Below are 24,964 nucleotides of genomic sequence, written 5' to 3' on the forward strand. Positions count from 1 at the left end.
TTAAATTGAGTAATTGATTAAACTGGCACAAACTAAATAGATTAAATAAAAATAAAAGGGAAAGTTAAATGAAATAGTTTTCATTTGTTTTCATACTGATCCATTTGGGCCATACAGATGTGTGTGTGTGTGTGTGTGTGTGTGTGTGTGTGTGTGTGTGTGTGTGTTTTACAGTTTATATTTAATTTAGTAAAAATACTTTCTACTTAATGTTTTACTTATTTCAGCATATTTTAACAGATGTATACATTTAAGAAACACAAAAAGACTCGCTCTTTTTCACTTACTGTTTTACTCGCACACGTGCAGCGATCTTTGGGTTGCCAGGTATTCATTCCAGTAAGAATGACCAGTAAGAAACGAATTTTTGTTTTATTTATTTATGTATTTTATACATTTTGGCGGCCGCGGCGGCACGTTATGGACGTTTCCCCGCAAAAAAACCGCAAACTGCAACCCCGTATGTGTTCCCACAACCGCATTTTCCAAATAGCCAAAATGTGCGGTAAAACCGCAACCCTGGCAACACTGCCGTCGACGCAAGTCAGTCAACAGGGCTACTACTTCCGGCGGAAATTGTTTCATTAATCGTTTATTACAGCGCCCGCAGGAAACGCGTGGATTTTTTTTGTTTTGGAACGTCACAGAGGTTTTGGTTTATAAGTGGGCGGAGCTTATACAATGCCCATAAATAGTTGCACTTTCCGATACGCATACATTGTGCTTTTTGTGCGTCTGAGCTGTTAAACGTACATTTTATTCCATCGATATCTAAAACAAAATCCATTTAAATAAGGTATATTTTCAATTCACAATCGCATAATCTGACCATTCCATTTCCATTTTAGAAAAGAGAGTTTTGAAAAATGAAAAAGGACAGTTGTTTTTCATTTTAACTTTTAAACTTTTAAAACAAACAACGGAAAACATAGTAATTTCCCCGTTTCTTTTTGAATGCACGGAAAAGAGAAACTAAAACAAAAAAAAAATTGAATTTCAGTTTGTCTAATTGTAAAACTGCAGAATCAATACATAATCAATATGACAATTGTTTTTATGAGCTACTTTGTAGAGTTCACTCAGTTACTCATAATTAAGTTTGCTAAAACATTTGAGCATTTGTGTGGCTGTACAGCTGTTCAAACAGAGAAATGTGGCCACAGAGGAGGAAGATCTCACACTGGAGGATGACGGGATGTCAGACAGGGTCCGATAACGTGGAACCAATCAGAGTAAGCGTGTACATCCTTCTTAAATTGTAACCCCTTGTGAACTAACAATAGTGATTATTCATGTAATGGATTTGTAATTTATATTTGAATATTGTAAAAAAAAAAAAAATCCTGTTTATGCGTGCTGAAATTCGTAGCGCTGAAAGGTTGCCCAACCACAATGTGCTTTACATTAGAAACATCTTAAGAAGCAGATAATGTTCATACAGTATATTTGTTTGTTTCCCCCCTCGGTCTGTATTAATACACCAACTGGCACGTAATATGTTATTATAATTAATTTTAGCTATAACTTTGTTTAACTTAAGTCAGCCGTAGGGGTTACCCCGAATAATCAAAACTTCGATAGGAGGAGCCTGAGGAGCCTACAATCGTATCTTTTCTCAGGTGTTATAAAACCAGGATCATGCCATTTTGCTTGTATGGGCGTGCACAATATCTGATTTCACATAGAACTACCGTTTTCCTTTCAATAAGTTAATAAACAGCCTATTATGATAATGCTGTAAATAAAAATGTGTGTTGACAGACACTTTTCATTTGAATGTTCAGCATGCGTGAATAAATTCAACCTCATTCCTCCCCAGTGACAGATTTAAGTTTCACTTTACATTTATACAATATTTTACAATGTCTGGGAGATTTTGTAAAAGTATATTCTGTTCTAATTTAATTCTGTAAATTTTGTATTGTTTTTTAGTTCATCGATGTTGTGCTGTACTTATACTACAATGTCGCTGATTTATTTTTTGATTTGCCAACGTGAAATGCAAATCCTGTCTGCAGTGTGGCATTTCTACAGTTATTTGTTTTATATATACAGTATATATATATATGTGTGTGTGTGTGTGTGTGTGTGTGTATGTGTGTGTGTGTGTGTGTGTGTGTGTTTTTATTCTATATCTTTGTGCGATTTTTTGTACATGGTGGCCTTAAAATGTTATGAAGAATCATTTTACAACGTCTTCCAGCCACCTCGAGACACACACACACACACACACACACACACACACACACACACACACACACACACACACACACACACACACACACACACACAAACACACACACATCGACTATGGGCAAGACTTGACAATTCTGATTCGACTATGTAAATCATTAATTAGGGACACCTTTAGTCAAAACACAGGACTGGGCAACACAGAGCAGTTTATTCAGGTCTTGTGTTTTATTCATCAGAGTGTTGTTATATCCGAGGACATGACACGGATGATCTTCTCCAGCTCTCCACAACAGCAGCTTATGGGAACGCAACGTTTCAGGAACCTTCTGTGTAGAGGTTAGAGGAGAAATCACATACACCTTTCTCTTACTTTACTTCTAAAGACCTTTCACTGACAAAATGATCTAATTATTGCTATTCCAACATTCCAATATAACCCTAACATTAATAATTAAATGAAATATGTCTATGTTCTTGTTAAAATGCAGTTTTATTTATCAGCCACATCTTGTCTGACATTCATATCCATATATAAACTACATGCAAAAACACACACTGTGTATGTAATTTAACTGTGTATGTATGTATGTATGTATGTATGTAGTGTAGGGCTGCAACTAATGATTATTTTGATAACCGTTTAATCGAGTGTTTTTTTTTCTTCCGATTAATCAAATAAAACATTAATTTTTTTAATTAGATGTTTCGCATATAATAACTATATAAAACCCCAATTCCAGGTATTTATATATAAAAGTAAAAAAAAATTCAAAGGCCCACATATTGAGTTGAAGTATCCTTAATTAAGACATTTTAAAGCTTATAGTGGCTGCTTGTTGAGTAATTTCTCCTTTGAACAAATTCAGTCAGGTTGTTTCTTTCTGTAAAAATGAAATGAGTATGCAAGTTGAAGCAATTTGTGTAAATCAACATCTGTTTTGTATTTGGAAGAAGGCAAGCTGACAACCATGTTTAAAAAATAAAAAATTACACGCACGTTTTGTTCAGTTGTAAAGATATAAGCATCTAGAATATATAATTAAGTTAATTTTGTATAATAATTAAATGATATATGCATAAATTTAATCTACAAACATTAAAAACAAGCATTTGAACGTAGTAAAGCCGCAGTAAATCACGTCTGAAAACAGATAAGTTACTGTTGTAGTAGACAAATGCTATAAAAAGAGAATAGAACGGAGAAACACAGCAATCTAACAGGCTTCATTAAAAAAAACTAAAAATATATTGGTGTGCAAATGCATAAACATTAGCTGTAAACCACAACAGTGACTAAAAATGTGATCGTTTACTGCTGCTGTTATTTGCTGCTTTTTGATTTAGTGTTTGTTCACACCGTTTCAATTGAATCCATCACTATGTCGCGAGTGATCTGATTGCGCAACATGATGCTCGCGAGTCACGACAGAACAGATGCACAGACTGTCCTGAAGTTATCAAACAAACCGTTTACACACAAGCACTTTATTAAACTACACCATTTCACATGATGAGGATTATACAGTTTTTGCTGATGTTTCGCCTTCATACATGACATCAGTGGGTTTTCTATTCACGTGCTCGTACACATCACTGGTACTTCCATACCGCACAAACTCCACTTTGCAAAACTTCCAGGTACAGGTTTTTTTGTTGCGTTTAATATAAAATGCTCCCATGCCTCGGATGACTTGGGACGCACACTTTTTCCTGCTGCCGATTGACCCTGTACTGTCTGCTATTTTCGCAAGTGGCTGTGTTGTCTTGCCTTCATGCTAACCCGTAACTTAAGCAGCCCAATTGATCAATAACAAATTTGTTAACAACGAATTTTATTATCGATTTTTTCCAATTATTTTATCGATTAGCTGCAGCCCTAATCTAGTGTATAGTCGCTCATGTAAGTGATGTGTGTCCTATCATTAGAGCCTGACCCCCCCATTAATGAAGTCATAGCCATACCTGGTGCAGTGGAGCATTTTGTGAAGTTCCTGGAGAGAAAGGAGGACCACAGGCTACAGGTTAAAAAATACATACAAATATCAATGATTCTTTATGGTTAGCCAGTGATGAGATTTTGCTGCCCCCAGTTAGGATCTGTTCAGTATTAAGTAGTTATCTTTATAGTTTCCACTGAACAGACCACAATTCTAGCAATATGAGATGTCCCTCAAAACTTAGCATTTGGCCCCACTTCAGTAGGACTTTTTTTATTTTAATTCTGTATTTCCTGTTATAATTGAGCTAGGCTAAATATAAAGACAACATGTACTCAAGAAAACTAAACTGCTGTTCAATAATCAGATAAAATGAGCCATGGGGTATATAAACTGAATATTCATGTATAGCTTGCTACTGTAAATGTAGAGTCTGACTGAAAATAAACAAACCATACCACCTCATTCTTTAGATGCTGAACAGCCAGGATCCCATTTGCATATCGCTATTGTAAAAAGCTTATGCTGGAACAATGTGTGTGTGTGATCTGCTTGGTCTGAAAACGACAGAAGTAGAAGGCCATTGTGGCAACGGTGTGTTGTATCTCCACAGCTTGAAGCAGTGTGGGTTTTGACAAACATTGCCTCTGGCACATCTGACCAGACACGCATGGTGATCGAGGCTGGTGCTGTGCCCATCTTCATAGAGATGCTCAACTCAGACTGTCAGGATATCCAGGAGCAGGTAGAGTCAACTATACTCCAGTTCTCTGTTTATTTTTAAAATGCAGAGCAATTCTCCATGTGTTTGCAGTATAAGTAGAATAATCGATTCTAAATTATCAAACCGTAAATCGGTCGACTCAGTCCGATCCAGTCTGGGTCATGGGGGATACGGGATAGTGGTGCATCTGGCAATACTGGGCATGGATACACTCATTTACACATGGAATGATTTAACATAGACAATCCACCCACCAAAATGTGTCCAATCTGACTTCGGGATCTGTGACCCTGGAGCTGTTAGACGGCATTACCTGCTGCACCGTCATGCAGCATGTATCTGGACAAGCGTTTATATGCGTACGTGCAAACAAAACAATCCGAAATCAGGCTATGTTTATTTACATATTGCTGGCAAAAGGCCAAACACTTGCCTTGTCCTACAGGGGAATCCTGAATCCTGTTGCATTTAAATTTGTTCTATTGTGTGAATAATTGGCACTCTCTGGGAGTGTCTCTGTCTGTCTGTCTGTCTGTCTGTCTGTCTGTCTGTCTGTCTGTCTGTCTGTCTGTCTGTCTGTTGTTTCTTGTCTCTTGCCTTGCTTTGCATATGGTTCTATGTCTTTGTCAGTCTTTATTTGTTTGTGTCTGTCTCTCAAGACACACACATAATTGTCTATGTGGATCTCTGGGCTTATTTCTTTCTGTTTTTCATTTTGATTCATGCTCTCTCTATCCTGTCACATTTTTCCTGATGGTCTCATGTTTTTGTGCAGGTTCTGTGGCCGTTAGGGAACATTGCAGGAGCCAGCACAGAGTGCAGAGATTATGTGTTGGATTGCAACATCATTCCTTCACTTTTACAGTAATTTTCTTTTCAAAAAACATCCTAATTGACTTCTTTGTTACTGTTTATCACCATTTTAACACTACTGCAAATAATCACCATTACTCACACTCACACACACACACACACACATATATAAATACAGTATATATACACACAGTGCTGTAAAAAAGTATTTGCTGATTTTTTTGCATATTTGTCACACTTAAGCACATTTGAATATTACACAACGATGGCCAAAGTAAATACAAAATGCATTTTTTAAAACGATGATTTCATTTATTAAGGGAAAAAAGCTGTCCAAACCGGTCTGGCCCTACACGAAAAAGTAATTGCTCCCTAAACCTAATAACTGGTTGTGCCACACTTGAAGGCAACAACGGCAATGAATTAAACATCTCAGTTGGATTTAAGTCCAGTCTTTGACTAGGCCACTTTTAAACCTAAATTCTTTTTTCAGCCATTCAGAGATGGTTTGTTTCAGATCATTGTCCTACTGCATAATCAAACTGTGTGCTTGAGTTTGACATCATTTGGGATTTAGGATTTTCTGGTAGAGTGTAGAATTCACAGTTTTAATAAATAAGTTGTCCAGGTCCTAAAGCTGCAAAGCGACCCCAGACCATCACACAACCACCACCATTTTTGACTGTTGGTATGATTTTCTTTTTATGAAATGCGGTGTCAGTTTTAAAGTTTTATAAATGTACATCTCTAGTCTCATAAGTCCACAGAATATTTATTCATGATTAGCAAGGGATTGGGTGGCAGAAGGTCAGCAATTACTTTTTTACATTGGGCCAGTCAGGTTTGGACTGCTTTTTCCATTAATACATGAAATCATAATTAATCATAATCCTTTACAGGCACTTGACCAGATGGAGTAGCTTGTCTATGATGAGAAATGCAGTGTGGGCTTTGAGAAACCTGTGCAGAGGCAAGAACCCACCTCCAGATTTCCACATGGTAAAATACCGGGATTTCAAAGATTTATTCATAAGCATTATAAAACGTAACAGTGGGTGTTTAATCCTAAGTATATTTACTTAATTGAGAGATTGAATACGAAATGTGTGTGTGTGTGTGTGTGTGTGTAGGTGACACAATGCCTCAGCGTTCTCTCCTGGCTAGTCTGTGTGAATGACACAGACATTCTGGTTAACACATGCTGGACACTCTCCTACCTGGCAGACGGGCCTGAAGATAAGATCCAATCTGTTATAGACTCAGGGGTGTGCACCAGACTGGTGGACCTGCTACGGCAAGATATTACTCTTCATATATTCATTCTACTCTACATATGTTCATGGGGTTTTAGATGTATAACATTGTTCACACGATGCACAAATCTGCTGCAGGTAGAAGGCTGGACAGGTGGCGCATTAATTAGCTGTTAGGCATCTTCCATACCACAAAGATTTTCTAGGGTTAATCAAAATTCAGAGAAAGCTCGGAATGTGTGGATTCACGTTATGGATATTCTAATGACAGCAAAGTAATTAGCATATTACAGCATGTTAATTGTGGTATGAACCTCATGATTTTGATGTCATTGTTCTAAATGTGATTAAATAATGCAAATACAATACAAATACAATACAAATTCTAAGTATGATCCGTTCCTGCAAATTCCTGTACACAGCCTGTATACAATTGTGCTAAAACATTGAAGACAAAAATCTTTCAGCTTATATAATGATTCTAAGATCAGTGCAAAATTGCTTCTTATTTTGCTGTTCAGCCCTGTTTAGTTTTTACTCTATTCTTATTTATTTATTCATATATTTTTTTTTTTTGTAGACATTTAAATTATGAGGTGGTCTTTCCTGCGCTTCGGGCTGTGCGGAACATTGTCAACGGAAATGACTCCCAGAAACAGGTCATAAAAACAAAGGTTTACCTTTAGGAATGTGTTTAGCGTGGCAATAAAAAAAGGATTTTTGGAGGTTTAACGTTTTTTTGTGTGTTTTAGGCGATCCTGGACTGTTCTGCCCTTCAGGGACTTCTTTACCTGCTCTGTTGCCCTCAAAAGTCCATTAAGAAAGAAGTCTGTTGTACAATCTCTAATATTACTGCTGGTAACCGGGCACAGATACAGGTGGGTCTCTGTCAGGCTCACTATATACTCAGTTATAGTGTGTTTGCACTTGATTAAGAGTTTTCACCTCTTCTACCTTAAGATGGTGATAGATGCAGGGCTGCTTCCTACTCTTATCTATACTCTTGAAGTGGCCGATCTCGAGATGAGGGAGGCGGCAGCAAGGGCCATCACAAATGCTGTGGTCGGGGGCTCTGCTGAGCAGATCAGGTCGGTATTATCTAAATCGAACTATGCAAACATGAATACAATTTTATTTAATTTCTCTCACCGTGACCCTTGCTGTCACTCAGTGGGTGTGCACTGTCTTGCGTTTTCTTTCTTCTTCTTTTTCTCGCTTTTAGTTTTCTGATCTATTAATGCATTAAATTGAGAATCTCAATTTCATTGTCACGTTGTTGCTTGCTGCTGTATCTATTATAGATGATCATTCATTTTCGATTATGTGACTGCTGCTTTCTATTGTGAATGTAGGGTCAGGTATGAGCAATTGCTATAGAAACAGGATTTATTCTCATCAGACCATAATTAATTAAATATGGGAATTTTTTTACTTTCACAAACGGTAAAAAGCAAAACTTCCATAAGATTCCATAAGTGCTGAACTGCATCCATTATAGACCACAAGAAATATCTTGTAGATAACCAACAATATTTCAGCATGGGACAAGTGCAACTTCTATCTGTTGCAAGCAGAACCCCACAATGTGAACAAAATTCTAGGCCTAAAAAAAGATGCCTGGATTCGTCATTCTTTTAGGGCAAAAGGAAAATTAAAAGGATTTTCTTAAAACTTTTCTCTTTAAAACAGGCATCTGGTGAAGCTGGGTTGCATCAATCCTCTCTGTGACCTTCTGACCCTGAAGGACTCCAACATTGTGCAGGTGGCACTAAATGGCTTGGAGAACATCCTCAGACTGGGAGAGAAGGAAGCCCAGCAAGGAGGATTCAACCCGTACGAGGGTGTATACGGTAACACCACACATTCAGGCTTCTATTTTTCTAATAAAAAAAAAAAATCGAATCATCTCATAGATTTCAGTCTTACATTATTAAGGACTTATTCGCTTCCTTTAATCTTGCAGGTCTGATTGATTACTACTTTAGCCCTGAGGATGAGGATCCAGCCCTGTACCCCCTCTGTCGACCTGCAGCAGCAGTGTAAGACTCCCATTGACTGATTTCAGCTCTGAGCACCAGAGAAGAGTTCTCAATAACACTATAATTATTAAAGCATGTGATGTTGCAATAGCCTGTGTTGCTGGTCGACTTCTTTAAGCTTCACCTTTCCTGCTTCCATCACATCACTGGGTTCAAAGAGCGACTTTAGAAAAAGAGATCTCTGCTGGCAGATCTTTCTCTGAATGCAACTTATCCTCTGCGAATGATCCCAAATGCAGCTGTGTGAGTTTTTTTCAACCACTTGTTTCACACCACCCCACTACTGCTCCCTCCACTGGCTTTTGGTAGCTGCACACATTAGATTCAAAACCCTGATGCTTTCCTACAAAGCAAAAAATGGACCAGCACCCTTTTACCTCAAATCTCTCATGACTCTTTGCAATGCACCACACTCCCTCAGATCTTCTAGCACTACTCAAAAGGTCCCACCATCTCTCAGGGTAGGAATAATTTTATAAGCAATGCTTTGAGTTTTAGAAAGAAAGGAGAGAAGTGATACTGCTCTGTAGTTGTTTATGTCGGATTAGATCCACAGCAGGTTTCTTCAGGGTGGGAATAACTCTTGCGCTCTTGAAGGTATTTGTAGATGGTCAGATGCTAAGGATCCTTTGCCAATTGCGGTGATGAACGACAGGAGGCCTTGTAAGATGTTTTTTTTTTTTTTTACGTTTTTTTCATTTCAGTTAACATTGATAATGCTTCATGCGACATTTGTCAAAAGATATGCCACTGTGGCAATACCACAAATATGACAAAGCATCTAAATGTAAAATACGCTATAGACAGAGCACAGCTGAGGCAAGCAGAGGAAGTAACACAGACACGACCTCCATCTTTATCATTTTAGAGAGACCTTCAGAGACATTATCCAGGTACAAAGTGGTGATTAGGTTATTTAAATACAAAAAGTCGAGTTAAATTTATGTATAGGTATACTTTATACCATACAGATATGTATGTAACAGATATGCATATTGTTTCAGATATGACGATATTACAGAATTTCATGTGGAGCAGAATATTACACTGTATATAAGAATAAATATTCAAACTGGACATTTTGTTTTAGACAACAAGAATTTTATAAAAAAACATTTTGTACGTATTTCATAGAAGTATCGGTATAGATGTTCACGATACTTGTCTTAAAAGTACTTGTTATCGGATCGAAATGAAAATAATTGATATCGCTGTTCCCTATTCATGAGTCAACCGATTCGGTTAATTCTAAAGACTCGGCGAGTGCCCTCTAGTGGAATTCGATGGCAAAGCAGGCAGAATCGTTAGACTCGGATCCGTTCACTGAGTGATTCAGAAGGATTTGAATCCGTGAATTGATTCGGAGTTGTCGTCTTTATGCCCGAGTGTCTCGTGGGAAATGTAGTTAGTAGGCGAACTAGTTAGTATACAGAAATGTTCTCGCATAAAACTACAAACCCTATAAATCCGGTCATAGCGTTTTCCTGCGGACATTTTTTCCTTCACCGGTGGGATTTTATAAACACAACCTAGTGTTTTTTATCTTCGTTATCGCCCGAACCGAGCAAGCGGGTTATTGATGACGTAATAAACGTGCGACGCCTCGTTCGGATTCATTCATAAACTTGCGCCTTGAAGTATATCTGTTCACGTGCCTTTTAGGTAAGCAGAGGAAGTTCAAATAATCCCGTTTATAATCATTTGAACAAATAGATGGAGATTGTGTTCATGTAGTTTATGAGCATTTATAGCTTTAGTAGTGTTTATACATCTTTTTGTTATTTTTGAAAATGATCTGTAGCTGAAGAGGTACCGGAAGCCGTATGTGTTATATATACACAATTTTAAATAATACATACAATATTTTACATTGTATAAAAAAGGAAATGGATCAAATCAAATTAATCAAATACAATCTAATTATATCAGTGGTGTATGACTTCCATTTTCTTTTGTATTTGATTCGTATTCTGTTATGAAATAAACAACTTGAACAGGTTAATAATATTAATAATAATAATAATAATAAAACAGAATTGACTGAGCAGTGCTACTCCTGTATTACATTTAAATCCATATTCCACAAGTCATTTCTTTTCAATGAACATCACGTTTATTAATATTGAAATATTTTGATATTGTACTATTCATTTCTGGGGGGGAGTGGTGGCTCCAGGGGTTAAGGCGCTGGGTTACCGATCGGAAGGTCGGGGGTTCAAGCCCCGGTATCGCCAAGCTGCCACTCTTGGGCCCTTGAGCAAGGCCCTTAACCCTCTATGCTCCAGGGGACCCTTACGAGAAAATAAAAATCAAGGACCGTCGGAGCGTCATGGGGCCGCCTTGCTGTGGGCTCACCACCTGCAGGAGGGACCGTAAGGGACCGGTGCTGAGAGGATTGGGCAGCAGTCGAAGGCGGGGGCCTTGACAGCCCGATCCCTGGACACGGAGAAGTGTCTGGGGAATCTGCTTATACTGCTGCCCCCGCGACCCGAATTACGGATAAGCGGGAGAAGATGAAATGAAATGAAAAAAAACTATTAATTTCTCTTTATGCAAAACAATTAGATGTCTAAAAGATTTATGTATTACAGTTATATATGAACTGTTGTCAGAGCAGCCCACTGAGCTGCTTACTTAATTAATGAATCTCGTCTGCAGCAGTGCCATGAAGCTGAAGTTGTCTAAGCTGGTGCGCGGTTGTCGTCTTGGACTTTTGACCGGTATCGGACAAACCGAGCAACATTCCCTGGAAGTCCCAGGCTGTCTCCTGTACACCCGCTGTGCCAGTGTGCCCCATCTGACCCAGGACACGCTTTACACACTCAGCAACCTGCCTGCGGTTACACAGGTCACACTGGAGAGCCTGTAAGTTTCTGCTGATCTTCTTTTCTGCTCGTTTTATGTGGCTGAGATATTTTGATTTATGCATCAGATCCGGATGTCATCATCACTTTGTGCTAAGATGCTTTCTCTTTTAGGGCAGAACACCAGGAAATCCTGGAGGAGTTTAAACACGGTGTAAGAAAGTTTGCAGGTTAGTGAAGCTCTCGAATATCCTGCAAATAAAATACTTTGCTGTGCCTCTTGTAAAACTTGCCAAAGTTGTCATCCAGTTTATCCCAGAGCAGTTCAATAGGATTTAGGTTTGGTGACTGGGAAGGCCATTCCATGATAGGCAACATTCCAAACTTTTTGTGCTCTAAATAATCGATTAGAGAGTTTGGGCGTACGCTTCGGCTTATAGTTTTGTAATATGGTGACGTCGGTTCCAATAAGCCACAGTCCAGACAGAATTGCATGGGTTCAGATGGTTTTAATGGTTTATAGAATGGTTGCCATGTTGATTCAGTTTTCTTTTTTCCAGGAATAAATCTCCAAAACAACCCCAAACTATTAAGCTTTTACTAGTATGTTTGACTGTGGGGGGTGAGGCAGTCTAATCACATCTCTCCTGTTCTCTGTCTTACACAAGTTCTTCTGTTAGAGATAAAAATGTCACATTTGCACTCGTCTGTCCACAGAACCTTCTTCCACTCATTCACTGTCCAGTTCTTGTGTGTTTTTGTCTTTGACTTTGTTTGCCGCAAAGAAACTTAAGGAACATGCGTGAGTCTCAAAACTCGTAAAAGACTAGATGTTTCTACACATTTGACAGCCTCTGTATACTCACCTGGAAAAGGTATGAGAAAAGCATCAATATATTTAATATTGTCTCTGTCTGTTTTTCTTTATAAATAAATGCGAGGCCCATGGTGTCAGTATTAATCCTATTATTCATAAGAACGTATTAAGTTTCTGTCAAACGTGCCTGTATATTTACAAGCACAAAGGCTTTTTATAATGAGAGCCAGTCAAATTCAGTGAGCCCTGACACACCTGCTGCACACACACAAGAAATGGAATTGTTGCAGCAAGTCACCTGTGTAGGGAATTAAATGGAATAATAAATGACGTTTTTCTAAATGCTGTCAAACACCTTTCGCTTCTTCTTTTCTTTATTTCACCATCACTTGTCTTGAGGTTTGCTCAAACTGATGACTTAGTTCTCATTCAGATATATTTCTTATACACATCGTGAACCAAACAGTTTGTATCCTTCATTCAGATATGCACCGGCACCATCACACTCGCACTCTTCAATGGATTCATTTTCCTCCAGGGTTCTGCTGAGATCAGTGAGCCCTTGTAGTTTTCCTTCTCCCTGACCAAGCAGAGGTGCTGTATTGATCAACGTTCCTGCTTTATTGACCACAGCTATTTGTTTTGCATTCGCTGTCCACTTCATGTGTGTTGATAAAGTATCTAGAGATCATTACTGGTTCCAGACAGCAGCTGGATTTGCAGCTGGATTTAGTCAATAACTTGTGCGCTGATCAGCCGAGTGCAAATACCACTGCCAGTTTATTCAGGGTTTACACTGAAGTCCTAACCTGATTCATTTCTTAAGTTTTCCAACAGGGAATTGTTGACTTTTGAATAAATGTTTTATTTTTTTTTGGCTTGTTTTTTTTAAGATGAATTAAATATCTTTAGATATATAAGTGATATATTTGTTTAATTTTTATTTTACATTAGGGAAGAGTGCTCTTTGGCTGATAACTAGTCTTGTTTTTGCACTAAACATATCTTGGAATTATGCCCACAAAATTTCTACCTTGGTCTCATAGGACAATTAATCATTTTGCCACATAGTAGGATGGTTCAGGGTTTAGTTTTTTTTTTTTTTTTTTTTTTTTTTTTTTTTTTATGGGGGGGGGACGACATCGCTTCTGTCCAGCCACCATGCCCTACAGCATAGGTATAAAAATGACAGACTTTTGTTACATGTATGGGACAGTACTTAACAGATATTCTTGCAGCTTCTTTAGTTTTGCTGTAGATTTTTGGTAAACTAATTTACTTCTTGGTTTCATTCCATTAAATAAAACGAGTATAGTCGGGATTTGAATCTGTAGCAGGTTACAAAAGACTTATTTCAAAGATGACTACTGCCTGTATTGAGATAGAAAGTGTCTTTCCTTTTATTAAGTAGGCAATTAGCAAGCTAATGAATAATAAAGAAGACTGGAGTTTGCTTTATGAATGGTAATGATTACTGGGTGTTTTCAGAGAGGAGTGTCTGTAAGTAAATGATGCAGAAAAAGGCACTTTTATGATTTATTTATTTTTTAATACAGACATCGGCATTTACATTATAATATATTTAAAAAGAAAATGGCTGAAAATATTGACTCTATTAGCCCAATGTAATTGTTGTTTTGTTGAAATGCTTTATTATAACATTTTGAATGAATGTTAATGATTTCACTGAGATATTTTTATTAAGAAAGATTTTAATATTATTTTTATATGTATATTTTTAATATGGTTTTATGCCAGTGTTTGTCCTTTGGCTCATAATGAAGCCATCTCTTCGATTTACACTGTTAACAGCCTCCAACCTCGTGTTGATAGAAAGCCAGGAAAACGATGCACCCCAGGCAGCTACATTAACTACTTTTAAGAAAAGTATTTGTACGACTGAAAATTCTAACTCTCGATATTATTCTTTATTTAATCAGGTCTTCACAACACACTGCTCTTCTGCTCCCTCCATGACCCCGCCACGACCAATCCCGCTGGCCACGTCACCAACAAGGTCACTGCCGCGTGTGCCGTTAAAGTTGAACTCGGCCGTTTCAGTAGTGATTAGTTTGAGTTATAAAGATGGAGACCTATTTTATGTTCCTTTCAATTTCAATGCCAAGCCATTAGTTTAGGATTGTGTTTGTGTGGATGTGGCTTTGCAGACGGTGTCCGTGTGGGGAAGTGGAGGAAGAATAGAGCTGTCAGTGGCCAAGTTTATGGCCCTGCAGGCAGCTATCCGGCCAGACTGTTATGAGAGCATGGCGGATGGGGAGACGTGGCAGGAGAACACGTCCCGGAAGAGGGTGCGTAAAGCAGTGGAGCGCACTCTCGCACATTTGGATGCGTGTCTCGAATTGCACCACAAAACGCAGGTACAGTACACTACATCGACTCACTCCAGTATATCAGACTCTGAGGTAAAATCGGCCCTCTCCACAGTAATTGTGCCAATTACAGCAAGCAATTTTTGATCAACATTTCTGTTGCTTCCAGCAAAATGTTAATGAGTTCAAATTAGTTTCATTAACACATCCTGGATTAGGAGCTTACTTTGGTCTCTTTACTGCTCCGGGCATCAATATTGCTTTGCATTTGTTGGATCGTTTCCTGCTAAATCATGGCAGCATTTGCTGTATTAATTATAGAATATTGCATATATATTCTTGCATATCATTTGGTGCCAATGAAAAAAAAAATCTCATCCTCGTTTTTTATTTATTTATTTTTTTTTTTGCATTTTTGCACAAACTGTCATAAAAATATTACATTTTAAAAGGCATCGCAAGCTGGATTTGACAAATGACCTAAACCGAAGGGTTAGTAAATATCAGGCGTACAAAAACTCTCTTCGATTTGCAGGCAGGTTTGAGTTCACTTATGCTTAAAGACAGTTTGTGGCCTAATTTTGAAGTGCTGGTGGTGCAGGGTAACATTTTTATTCCTTAAAACCTTCTTCAAGTTTATGTCGAGTTTAATAATTACAGCTTCTTTCATTAACCTGAAAGGATTACACATATGCATATTCTCCATCCACCATGTGCATGTATGTGATATTACAACAGATTTTTGACTAGCATACCTGTATATAAATCAGGTACCACTTATATTTTGTACTTCCTTAACTCACTTACGATGGAAGTCAAGGGGCAGCTGTTGCTAAAGAAAATGAACATTCTCAAGTAAATACTGTGAGAGTATTCAGCAACGTTTCTGAATAATTCTAGTTGCTGATATTTTCCTTAAGGTTTTGTAGTATCAATCTCTGACAAAGTAGTTTTTTTTGTTTTTTTAAACCAGACTGGATACCGATACGGGTTTTTGATCGTAATTCAGAACAAGCTTGACCATCTACAGACTGATTTATCTTCAATTTATTTATCATAATTATTTTTCAATAGGAACTAAAAGGGTCGGAGATATTCGGCGTGGTGGAGGGAGGTGATATCTTGGAGGAGAGAACGAGGTCAGCACGTGAGACGGCCAAGCGGCCCGTGGCTGGATTCGTCCTGGATGGCTTCCAGTCCTCCTCCATAGAGCAAAAGCTGAGGGAGCAGCTGATCACAGCAGTGACTGCTGAGCTGCCTCAGGATAAACCGAGGTATAACTCACCCTAAAGCCCCACTCTCGTATCACATGCTTTGTGTACATGTTTCTCTCGGCTGGAGACCGAGTGTTTGTGCTCTGTGCTTCACTTCTCTCCCATCACTGATTGCATGCCCTCAGACTCTGCACAGCCGCTCCTCACTCCAGGGGCCTCAGTGGCCATGATGCAGAAGGATGGAGCAGAGTTTTAAGAACAAACTTTGACAATGTTCTGACGGTGGAATGTAGGACAACGCTTCAGTCATCTCAGTCATAAGCCAGCAGGCTGTGCATTGAGTCGGAATGACAAAATATGTTTTGTCTCTTATAGAAAAATCTAGTACCAAAACTGGGCGGTGATTAAATTAATTTTTTATATCCAAGTATGATTTACTATATACAGCATACTAGAAATGGTTTTCGATTTATATTAATTTACCGAACCCTATAAAATGAGCACTGTTCTTGGATATGAACGAAAATTGTTTCATTTCTATCTTAAAGACTTGTCTACTGATGTTTAATACATACCGTGATGCTTCTAAAGAAGCACACAAATATAGCCAAGTGTATGTATTTGTTGATGGACCTTTCTTGTCATTCTTGTAGCCTTCAATGACCTTCTCAGTGACCAGAAAAGCCACTCAACCATTTCTCTTTATATATTACACTAATACAGCATCATCAAGGTCACTGCACTACCTGAAACACTTTCCAACCCTTACTGATGTCGTTCTCACAGCTTTACAACAGAGCCGGTCGAGGAGTGTTTGTTCTGAAGCTCCTGCCTTCTGCTTCCCAATAGCGAGCCCTCTCTAATCCCCTTGGATCTTTTTTTTCATTTACCATCTAGAGCCTAATAGTTGCCACAGAGCTTGTGAGGAAGCTTCTCTGAAAAGCATCAAAACGTCATCACAAGACCAGTCGACTCTAGACTCTAGACTAGGGCTTGTTAGCCAGACATTTTTCACATACACGTGTGGAGCCAGCTAACAGTGTGCACCACAAGCTCATGGAAAGCTGGGTCAAGTACACACATGCTCATTGTCTTTTTTCCAGAGCTGTGTCAAGGTCATTGTTATTCGTGCAGCTGCTTAAAGAATATATAAATGCGGCAAATTATTGACAACAAAATACAGCTTTTATTGTGCATCATTAATCTGCATTAGGGATGTGCATCTCTATAAGTGTGGCCGATTCCATTTGCATCGGCCATATGTTATAGATACATATGAAGATTTGATTCAACACAATGTGATTTCAATGCAATACGATGCAATAGAAGAAATATGATTCTATGCAATTCAATATGGTACAGACAGTTTTTCCGTTTGTCTGATACAAGGAAATAAACGTGTATCATAAATGTACTTCATTTGATGCAGCTCTACCTCTGCCATGTTAATCTGTATTCTATGTGACTTCGTATTCTATGTGACTCCCAGGACACACTTCTGTCTCCGAAGGGTTGTGATACGTTATATTCATGTAGTGTTTTTGTTTGGGTGTCAGGTTGGTGAAAGGCGTGGGTTGTCCAGATGAGGTCCTAGCTTGTGTGGAAGCTGGAGTGGATCTGTTTGAGGGATTTTTCCCTTTCCAGGTGACTGAGCGAGGCTGTGCCTTATGCTTCAACTACACCATCTCACCTGACCCAGAGACTGCAGGTACATCTCCCCCTACAGGTGGGCCACTGTCTACACTCCCGGTCTGTTTTCGATCCATTTTTTTTTGAGACGTCAAGAAAATTAGATTAATGTGTTGATGAGTGCAGATTCCCCCCCCCCCCCCCCCATCCTTTCTTTCTCTCTCTTTGTATTCTTGTCCAGTGTAAGGAGTCTTTTTAAAAAATAATAATTCCTGTTTCGGTTTTGAAAATCACTAGACAGCTAGCTATGGTCTGTAGAGGGATATTAAAATGAAAGGCAGAAAAAAGACAAGTAGATCTGTTTTTATAAATAAAATGCCATTTCTCAATACTATACTGTTTACTATAATTATTCAGGCTATTTTAATGATTTTTTTATGCAGCTGTCATAATGTTTAATGGCAATGTTATTATGGCAAGACAGGTTTGTATTAGGTCATGCCTTAAGTTTTAAACACATTTGTTAATCACCACCTTTACTGCTTTCTACACAAAAAGGCATGCTTGCTTCACCCTCGTGTATTTATTTGTATTTAGTATTTTTTCTTATCTCCACTGCACCTAAGGGAGATAAACCCTCTATCTGTTCAAAGCAAGTTTTGTAGCAACCAGATAAAAAGATAAATGCAAACTGGACAGCTGATTAACTTACTATCCGTGTGTCTCTGCCACTCCGAGGCTGCGCAGTCAGTCAGGGTAATGAGTTAAATTAGACTATAATGGATGAATGTCATGCCTCCTCACCTGCCTGGTCAGAAACTGCTCACTTGCACCGACGTTGCTTAATTCCGCTGGCTTTATCTGGGGCTGTTGTCAGTTTGTGGTTATATATAGAAAATACTGACACATCATGCCATGTGTGGAATTCATATTCATAAATGTGCGTAGGTTTCATTGTTCTAGCTATCCAGCTAGTTAATGTGACAGGATTTATTTGAAGTTAAAAGACTTCTCTTTCTACAATCACTCCTAACATTTGCTAGTTGGCTAATAAGTTGATAAGCGCTATCAAATAATGGTTAAAATCTTGGTTAATTACAGTTGATTATATTGTTAAACCTTTCTATGGTTTAATGTAAATTTATAATGATTGCTAGCTAGCTAACCTAAACCAACATTTGTGAGATTTCTGAGAGGAATATATATATATAAATATAAATATAAATTAGAGCTTGTGTAACCCTTATTTCTATTATTTGAATTTTGTTTTTGGTAAATTTGTGCTAACCTGACTGGATTCCTAAAGGGTTTTTTTGAGTTGTAGATGTGTGTGTGTGTGTGTGTGTGTGTGTGTGTGTGTGTGTGTGTGAGAGAGAGAGATGGAGATTACTTCTACAGTTAGCTAATTAGATTAGATTAGATTAAATTAAATTAAATTTAACTTTGTCATTGTGCAGGGTACATGTACAGAGCCAACGAAATGCAGTTATATAATAATAACTAACAAGTCATTAGCGGGATAATACATAAGTTTTGTAATCCTCTAGTTTCACATAAGTGGCTAGTACGTGCTGACAAGATTTCTAAAAGGATTTTTAAGTTTTAGAAATTAATAAATTTTTATTTTTTTTGCAAGCTAGCTGACAATCGAACCTGAGGGGATTTTTTTTTTTATAATTTTACTTAAATTTTATGATTAGCTTGTTTGCTAATACAGTATAAAGTAACCAGACAGGAGTGGATTTCTAAGCCATATTGATGTATATATTAATATATGGCGTATTGATGCCCAATCAAATACTAGGAGAAATGAAGCCTTTGTCGCAACAACATATTTATTACATTTTGTGTGTCTGTAAGTTCATGCCATGACTGGTGCTCTGCAGGACTTGTTGAGAAGGTCTGAATAATTTGCTTACATTAAATATGAGTGAATCTATATGTAAAGCTCAGTATTAAGAATTAAGTTGCAGCTAAACCAAAGTGCCTGATGTCACTCTGCCTCCCGAGCAGGACAGAGGTGCTAATTTATTCTGTAAGCTTTCTGACCACATAAAGTCCATAACAGATGTCTGTAATGGGCAGAACATCACACCCTCAGAGTAGAATAATTATATTCAGTGATGTGTAAAGAGGTGCTGTGTCAGGTGGAATGAATCGATTACGAGCGAAGAGAGTAATGAAAATCGGAGTAGTTTGCTGTTCCGCTCTGCCCCTGGGAATTCTTTAGATTTCCTCTGAGCACATTAGCAGGTTCTACAGAACGGTTAAACCCCAGGTTGCTCCTCGCTGATTGATGCACTAACAATTTAAGCCGCGGGACACGTTTCCACCTGAACTTATTACTTTTGTATATTCTATTTCAGACTGTTTCTAAACTTTCTTGCAGATTTCACAATCCCTTGTGTTTTAGGTCTCAGTTCTGTAGTTCTCATACCTTTCTCTTTTTTTTTTTCACACATATTTTAGAAGTAATTAAGCAGCGATTTCACCGTTCCAGAGTGCATTTGTCTCTCCGGTGGCATTTGATTAAATATTAAAGCCAGTAACCAAACAGCAATTCTAGCTGTATGTACTTTTAATCGATATCTGTGTGTCTGTGCATCTGGGTTTGTATTTAATCGTGTGTGATTTAAAAATAAAAAAATAAAACAAAACTAGTTTGTGGTGGGGGCTGTCTAATTTGTTCACATTAATATTTGGTTGTGGGGGTTTTGTATCAAGGACTCTTAGTTATTTTAAATTGTGTGTGTGTGTGTGTGTGTGTGTGTGTGTGTGTGTGTGTGTGTGTGTGTATGTGTGACAGTATTGGAATTGAATGGAGAGAAGCCTGCTGTTGAAGAACTGAAGGAAAACGGAGAGAACAGCCCTAAAAATATGACACGATTTGAGATAAACCTGAAGGACACAAGGTATATGAGGGATAATTGTCTCCCCCCCCCCCCCCCCCTTCTATCCTATTATGTCCACAGCGACCTCATTCTGGTAACAGTGACTCTAATCTGATCATCTCGATAAAATTGCTGGATGGCTGGAACTAATTCAGACCAGTCTTATTTGGTCACTGTGGTTTTTCCACAGCAAGTCTTTCAATTGTTGAATGAGATCAGATTAAGGGGTAAATAGTGGGAGGCTTTTGCTACAACAGTGTTCCCAGGGCAGTCAGGATGGCAGCACCATATAAAGCATGTACACTAACGGTACAGATTATTGAAGGATTAGTTGCATATAAAATCTGATTTTCTTTACCACAGACACGATTTCTCAAGACACGATTAGTGTTTTTTGTATTGGCAATCTGCCAGCCTCTTAATTAATCCAAAACCCATTTTATACTTACTTTAAAAATTGCAGCACAACAGCAGAAAGAGTTCCTGCATGCATATGTATCTACACCAAGTTATTTTTGCACAATGCTTTTTTTTTTGTTGTTGTTGCTCCATTTCTTCTTTTACAGTTCAAGAGGCACGAATGACTGAAGGTCCTGCTGTGACCTATGACTTCATGCCACTTTTATTAAATATCACATTCTAAAAGCAAAATTTTTGTTGCAGAAGTTTTAGCAGCTTGTTGTTGATATGAGTAGTACAGAAACAATGTTCAAAATGGAGCTGGCTGAGTGGCTAAGTGGTTAATAAATTCATTAGGGTCTCTGTAAACATAGCTGTTTTTTTTTTTCAGGTACCGGGATGATTTCCGCCCGCTGGTGGACGGGTGTAGCTGTTACTCCTGTAAGAATCATAAAAGAGCTTACATCCATCATTTGCTGGTGACCAACGAGCTGCTGGCAGGGGTTTTACTGATGTTGCACAACACCGCTCACTACCTGGGATTCTTCTGTGCCCTGAGGGAAGCTGTGGCCACCGACCGGCTCCAGGACTTGAAGAGCAAAGTGTTAGAGACCCATGTGGGCTAGAGAACATGGAATAAGTGTCATCAATGAGTATTCAGGGAAACAAGAAAATGTAGTTTAAATGCTCTATAAATATGATGCCAATTTTGTGTATATTTATTATATCCACCATCTGCGTAAAATTTCAACATCATTCCTGTTAATGGAGTAGGGCTTTTACCACTATTGTTTTTGTGAATTTTTCACTGGAGCGTTTACAGAAACGCAGTATTTATGACAATCCTGTTATTTTAAGTTTGTATTCTATGAGTGTATGTAAAAGTTATATGAGTAAACGGACTAATGTTAACTGAATACGGTTTCAAAGGCAATGAGTTTCTTCAGCTTTATATATGAAATGTGTTGTCAAGTTTGTTACATTTTTCATTTATTTCAGTGACAAACATTTAATGTTGTTTGTATTGATGACAAAACCATTCCATATACAATGCCTGATAATTATTTCATTTTCAATTTCACCCTATCAACCCTTATTAATGTTGCTGATTCACTGCAATGGCTGAGCTGCAGTACTTGAAGATTTAGAGCACACTACCGATGAGTGGATTTCAGTTTCACTGTTTGCATTTTGGCTCTCTGAGCCTTTCATATATAGTTTTGTGGGTGGGGGAACAGCTGGATAAACAGCTGTGCTATGAGCATGCAATTTACACACATTATGTATAATGATATGTGTAATAAACAATATGAATAATATTTAAATATATAATTGTGTATTAAATACTTGTATTCTAGATAAGGGTGAAGAATTTTTTGACAGCTTATTGTTACTACGATCTGCACAGTTCTGTGCTTTGTGTTTTTTTGTGTTGCATGTTTTTCACGGCTTAATTCTTCAGCTTTTTCAGCATTTTATTAGCGTTTCTTCTAAATGCACCAATTTTTAACCATCATATAAACAGTGGGTTCTAGGAGATTGAGCTTTGAAAATGAATTCTGTTTATCTGGCGAGAGCATAAAAACCCTTGCGTATACAGCACTTAGTTATCACATGACACCTTGTGGGACAAAAGGACATGGATGGGTCCTTTGTCGTGATTTGTGTGTGTGATTGCCGACATGGTCTCAGAAGGCATAGTAGCCTTGGTTTCGATGTTTGTATAGTCAATTTAAATGCTAGTAAATTATGGCGTGCCACAAGGGTCAGTTCTGGGACCCCTGCTTTTTACAATATACATGCTTCCATTAGGAAATATTATTAGAAGGCATGGAATTAGCTTCCATTGTTATGCTGATGATACCCAGCTATATATTTCATCCAAACCAGGCGATACAGCTCAATTAGCTCGCATAACTGAGTATGTTGAAGAAATAAGAGATTGGATGACCCATAACTTTCTGCTATTAAATCCTGATAAAACGGAGATTTTGCTCATCGGCCCAAAAAATAGTACACAGAAGCTCCAGCATCTCAGCCTGCATTTAGACGGTTGTTCTGTAACTACTAGTTCAACGGTAAAAGACCTGGGAGTTATTTTAGACAGCAACTTATCTTTTAAAAATCACATCAATCAAGTTACAAAAACAGCCTTCTTTCACCTTAGAAATATTTCTAAGCTAAGAAATATGTTATCTATATCTGATGCAGAGAAGCTCGTCCATGCGTTTATGACCTCTAGAATAGACTACTGTAATGCATTACTAGGTGGATGTCCTGCATCATTAATAAACAAGCTTCAGTTAGTTCAGAATGCCGCAGCAAGAGTTCTTACTAGGTCAAGAAAATACGATCATATAACCCCAATCTTATCGTCCCTACATTGGCTTCCTATTAAGTTTCGAATAGACTACAAACTACTGCTACTCACTTATAAAGCACTAAATGGTTTGGCTCCCATGTATCTATCCAGTCTCTTAACACGCTACAATCCGTCACGCTCCCTGAGATCTCAAAACTCTGGGCTTCTAGTAGTTCCTAGAATAGCAAAGTCCACTAAAGGCGGTAGAGCATTTTCACATTTAGCTCCTAAACTCTGGAATAGTCTTCCTGACAGTGTTCGGGGTTCAGATACACTCTCCCAGTTTAAGTGTAGATTAAAAACATATCTTTTTAGCAAAGCCTACACATAACACACATCACGCACATCACATCACAACCTTGTGCTCCAGAACATCTGATCACATGCACATTATCAACTTGTGCTGTTAATATCATGAACAGCAGCTACGCTAATTCCTCTCCACTGCTTCTCTTTCTCTCCCCATCCCGAGGCTTCCTGAGGTTTGGCCAGCTCCAGTCACGTCCCACCTCGTGAAGATTATGGACCTATGGATGATCATGGAGAAGTAGATGCCGAGTGTTTAAAGGCCCTGGCATGGAGAAGCTGATGCTGGATCTATGATGATCACAAATTGTTCTGTATTGTTGAAAGATTTATGACCAAACTTTTGATGTCACCCATATGAGGATGGGTTCCCCTTTGAGTCTGGTTCCTCTCAAGGTTTCTTCCTCATATCATCTAAGGGAGTTTTTCCTTGCCACTGTCGCCACGGCTGCTCATCAGGGACAAACGCACACCATTCACCTTCACTGTTGTTTTCTGTAAAGCTGCTTTGAGACAATGTCTGTTGTGAAAAGCGCTATACAAATAAACTTGACTTGACTTGACTTGACATGATTAGCGTGACCTTAACAGCACTGTGTGTGTATAAAATGACAGCAGGCAGTGTTTCTATTTAAAAGGTGCTGCGTGACTTTCGTAGCCTGATCATTTCAGCCAATTAACTTGGCAGCGAGAGTCCAGAGCGGATCATTAAAAGTCTCGCTGTGCGGGATGCTTTTCTGCAGCCTCCACACTTGCCGAATACACCCACTTCAAATTTAATAACATGGAAAGGCGTAAAGATTTATTGACTCATCGTGACTCTATTGTAAATCAGTATTGTTTAATAAACACGTCAAAACAGTAGCCATTTTGTGACACTCGATGTGTCTTTCACCTCACAATTCAGTTCCATGTACAGTTGAAAGAAAAAGAATCTGTTTTTTATTTTATTTTTGTGTTTCTTACTGATCCATAATAAGGTTAACATAATCAGTACTAGAGTAACTCAGTATTTGCAATTATTGTGCTTCAAGACGACTAAAGAAGTCTTTTCGACCTTTAAAGATAAGAGAATGTGATGCAAAAGAGATGATATAACCCAGTAAATTAATGTTGGACACAAATAAGGGTTTCTAGTCACATTCTAAATGCTATAATATTTAACTTACTCCATTACTAGTCAAATTTGATCCCCTCTTTGTTCCACTGTTGAAAAAGGCTTAGATCTTTAGGTTTAGGGTTAAATCTGA

The 24,964-nt window shown here is 38.1% G+C and overlaps 2 protein-coding genes across 4 annotated transcripts; both read left to right on the forward strand.

Moving 5' to 3' along the window:
- Positions 1-613: 613 nt before the first annotated feature.
- Positions 614-9,018, forward strand: LOC310719962 (importin subunit alpha-5-like). The gene is made up of 13 exons (XM_083530187.1): positions 614-796; positions 1,136-1,232; positions 2,433-2,532; positions 4,123-4,217; positions 4,747-4,878; positions 5,633-5,721; positions 6,570-6,669; positions 6,801-6,964; positions 7,504-7,582; positions 7,676-7,801; positions 7,884-8,011; positions 8,613-8,773; positions 8,887-9,018. Exons 2-13 carry the CDS (start codon positions 1,152-1,154, stop codon positions 8,964-8,966), a joined length of 1,335 nt encoding a protein of 444 aa, XP_083386313.1. The 5' UTR covers positions 614-796; positions 1,136-1,151; the 3' UTR covers positions 8,967-9,018.
- A 1,278-nt stretch (positions 9,019-10,296) lies between these two features.
- Positions 10,297-21,963, forward strand: qtrt2 (queuine tRNA-ribosyltransferase accessory subunit 2). Of its 3 annotated transcripts, none has more exons than XM_083530327.1 (9): positions 10,297-10,624; positions 11,621-11,827; positions 11,941-11,996; positions 14,524-14,600; positions 14,752-14,961; positions 15,988-16,187; positions 17,684-17,853; positions 20,563-20,668; positions 21,438-21,963. In XM_083530327.1, exons 2-9 carry the CDS (start codon positions 11,628-11,630, stop codon positions 21,670-21,672), a joined length of 1,254 nt encoding a protein of 417 aa, XP_083386453.1. In that variant the 5' UTR covers positions 10,297-10,624; positions 11,621-11,627; the 3' UTR covers positions 21,673-21,963. The 3 variants fall into 3 exon arrangements, with proteins under 3 accessions (XP_083386453.1, XP_083386455.1, XP_083386454.1); XM_083530329.1 differs by having other exon boundaries at positions 17,684-17,835; XM_083530328.1 differs by having other exon boundaries at positions 10,497-10,624; positions 11,624-11,827.
- Positions 21,964-24,964: the final 3,001 nt, after the last annotated feature.

Source organism: Silurus aristotelis, assembly GCF_946808225.1.
Source record: "Silurus aristotelis genome assembly, chromosome: 25".
Lineage (NCBI taxonomy): Eukaryota > Metazoa > Chordata > Actinopteri > Siluriformes > Siluridae > Silurus > Silurus aristotelis.

Excerpts from the sequence above, each read along its gene's own strand:
- LOC310719962 (XM_083530187.1), top strand. The coding sequence starts at position 1,152 with ATGTGGCCACAGAGGAGGAAGATCTCACACTGGAGGATGACGGGATGT. Across the intron at positions 4,879-5,632 it reads GTCAGGATATCCAGGAGCAG|GTTCTGTGGCCGTTAGGGAA; the intron begins GTAGAGTCAACT and ends GTTTTTGTGCAG. Across the intron at positions 6,670-6,800 it reads CACCTCCAGATTTCCACATG|GTGACACAATGCCTCAGCGT; the intron begins GTAAAATACCGG and ends GTGTGTGTGTAG.
- qtrt2 (XM_083530327.1), top strand. The coding sequence starts at position 11,628 with ATGAAGCTGAAGTTGTCTAAGCTGGTGCGCGGTTGTCGTCTTGGACTT. Across the intron at positions 11,828-11,940 it reads CAGGTCACACTGGAGAGCCT|GGCAGAACACCAGGAAATCC; the intron begins GTAAGTTTCTGC and ends TTTCTCTTTTAG. Across the intron at positions 20,669-21,437 it reads ATAAACCTGAAGGACACAAG|GTACCGGGATGATTTCCGCC; the intron begins GTATATGAGGGA and ends TTTTTTTTTCAG.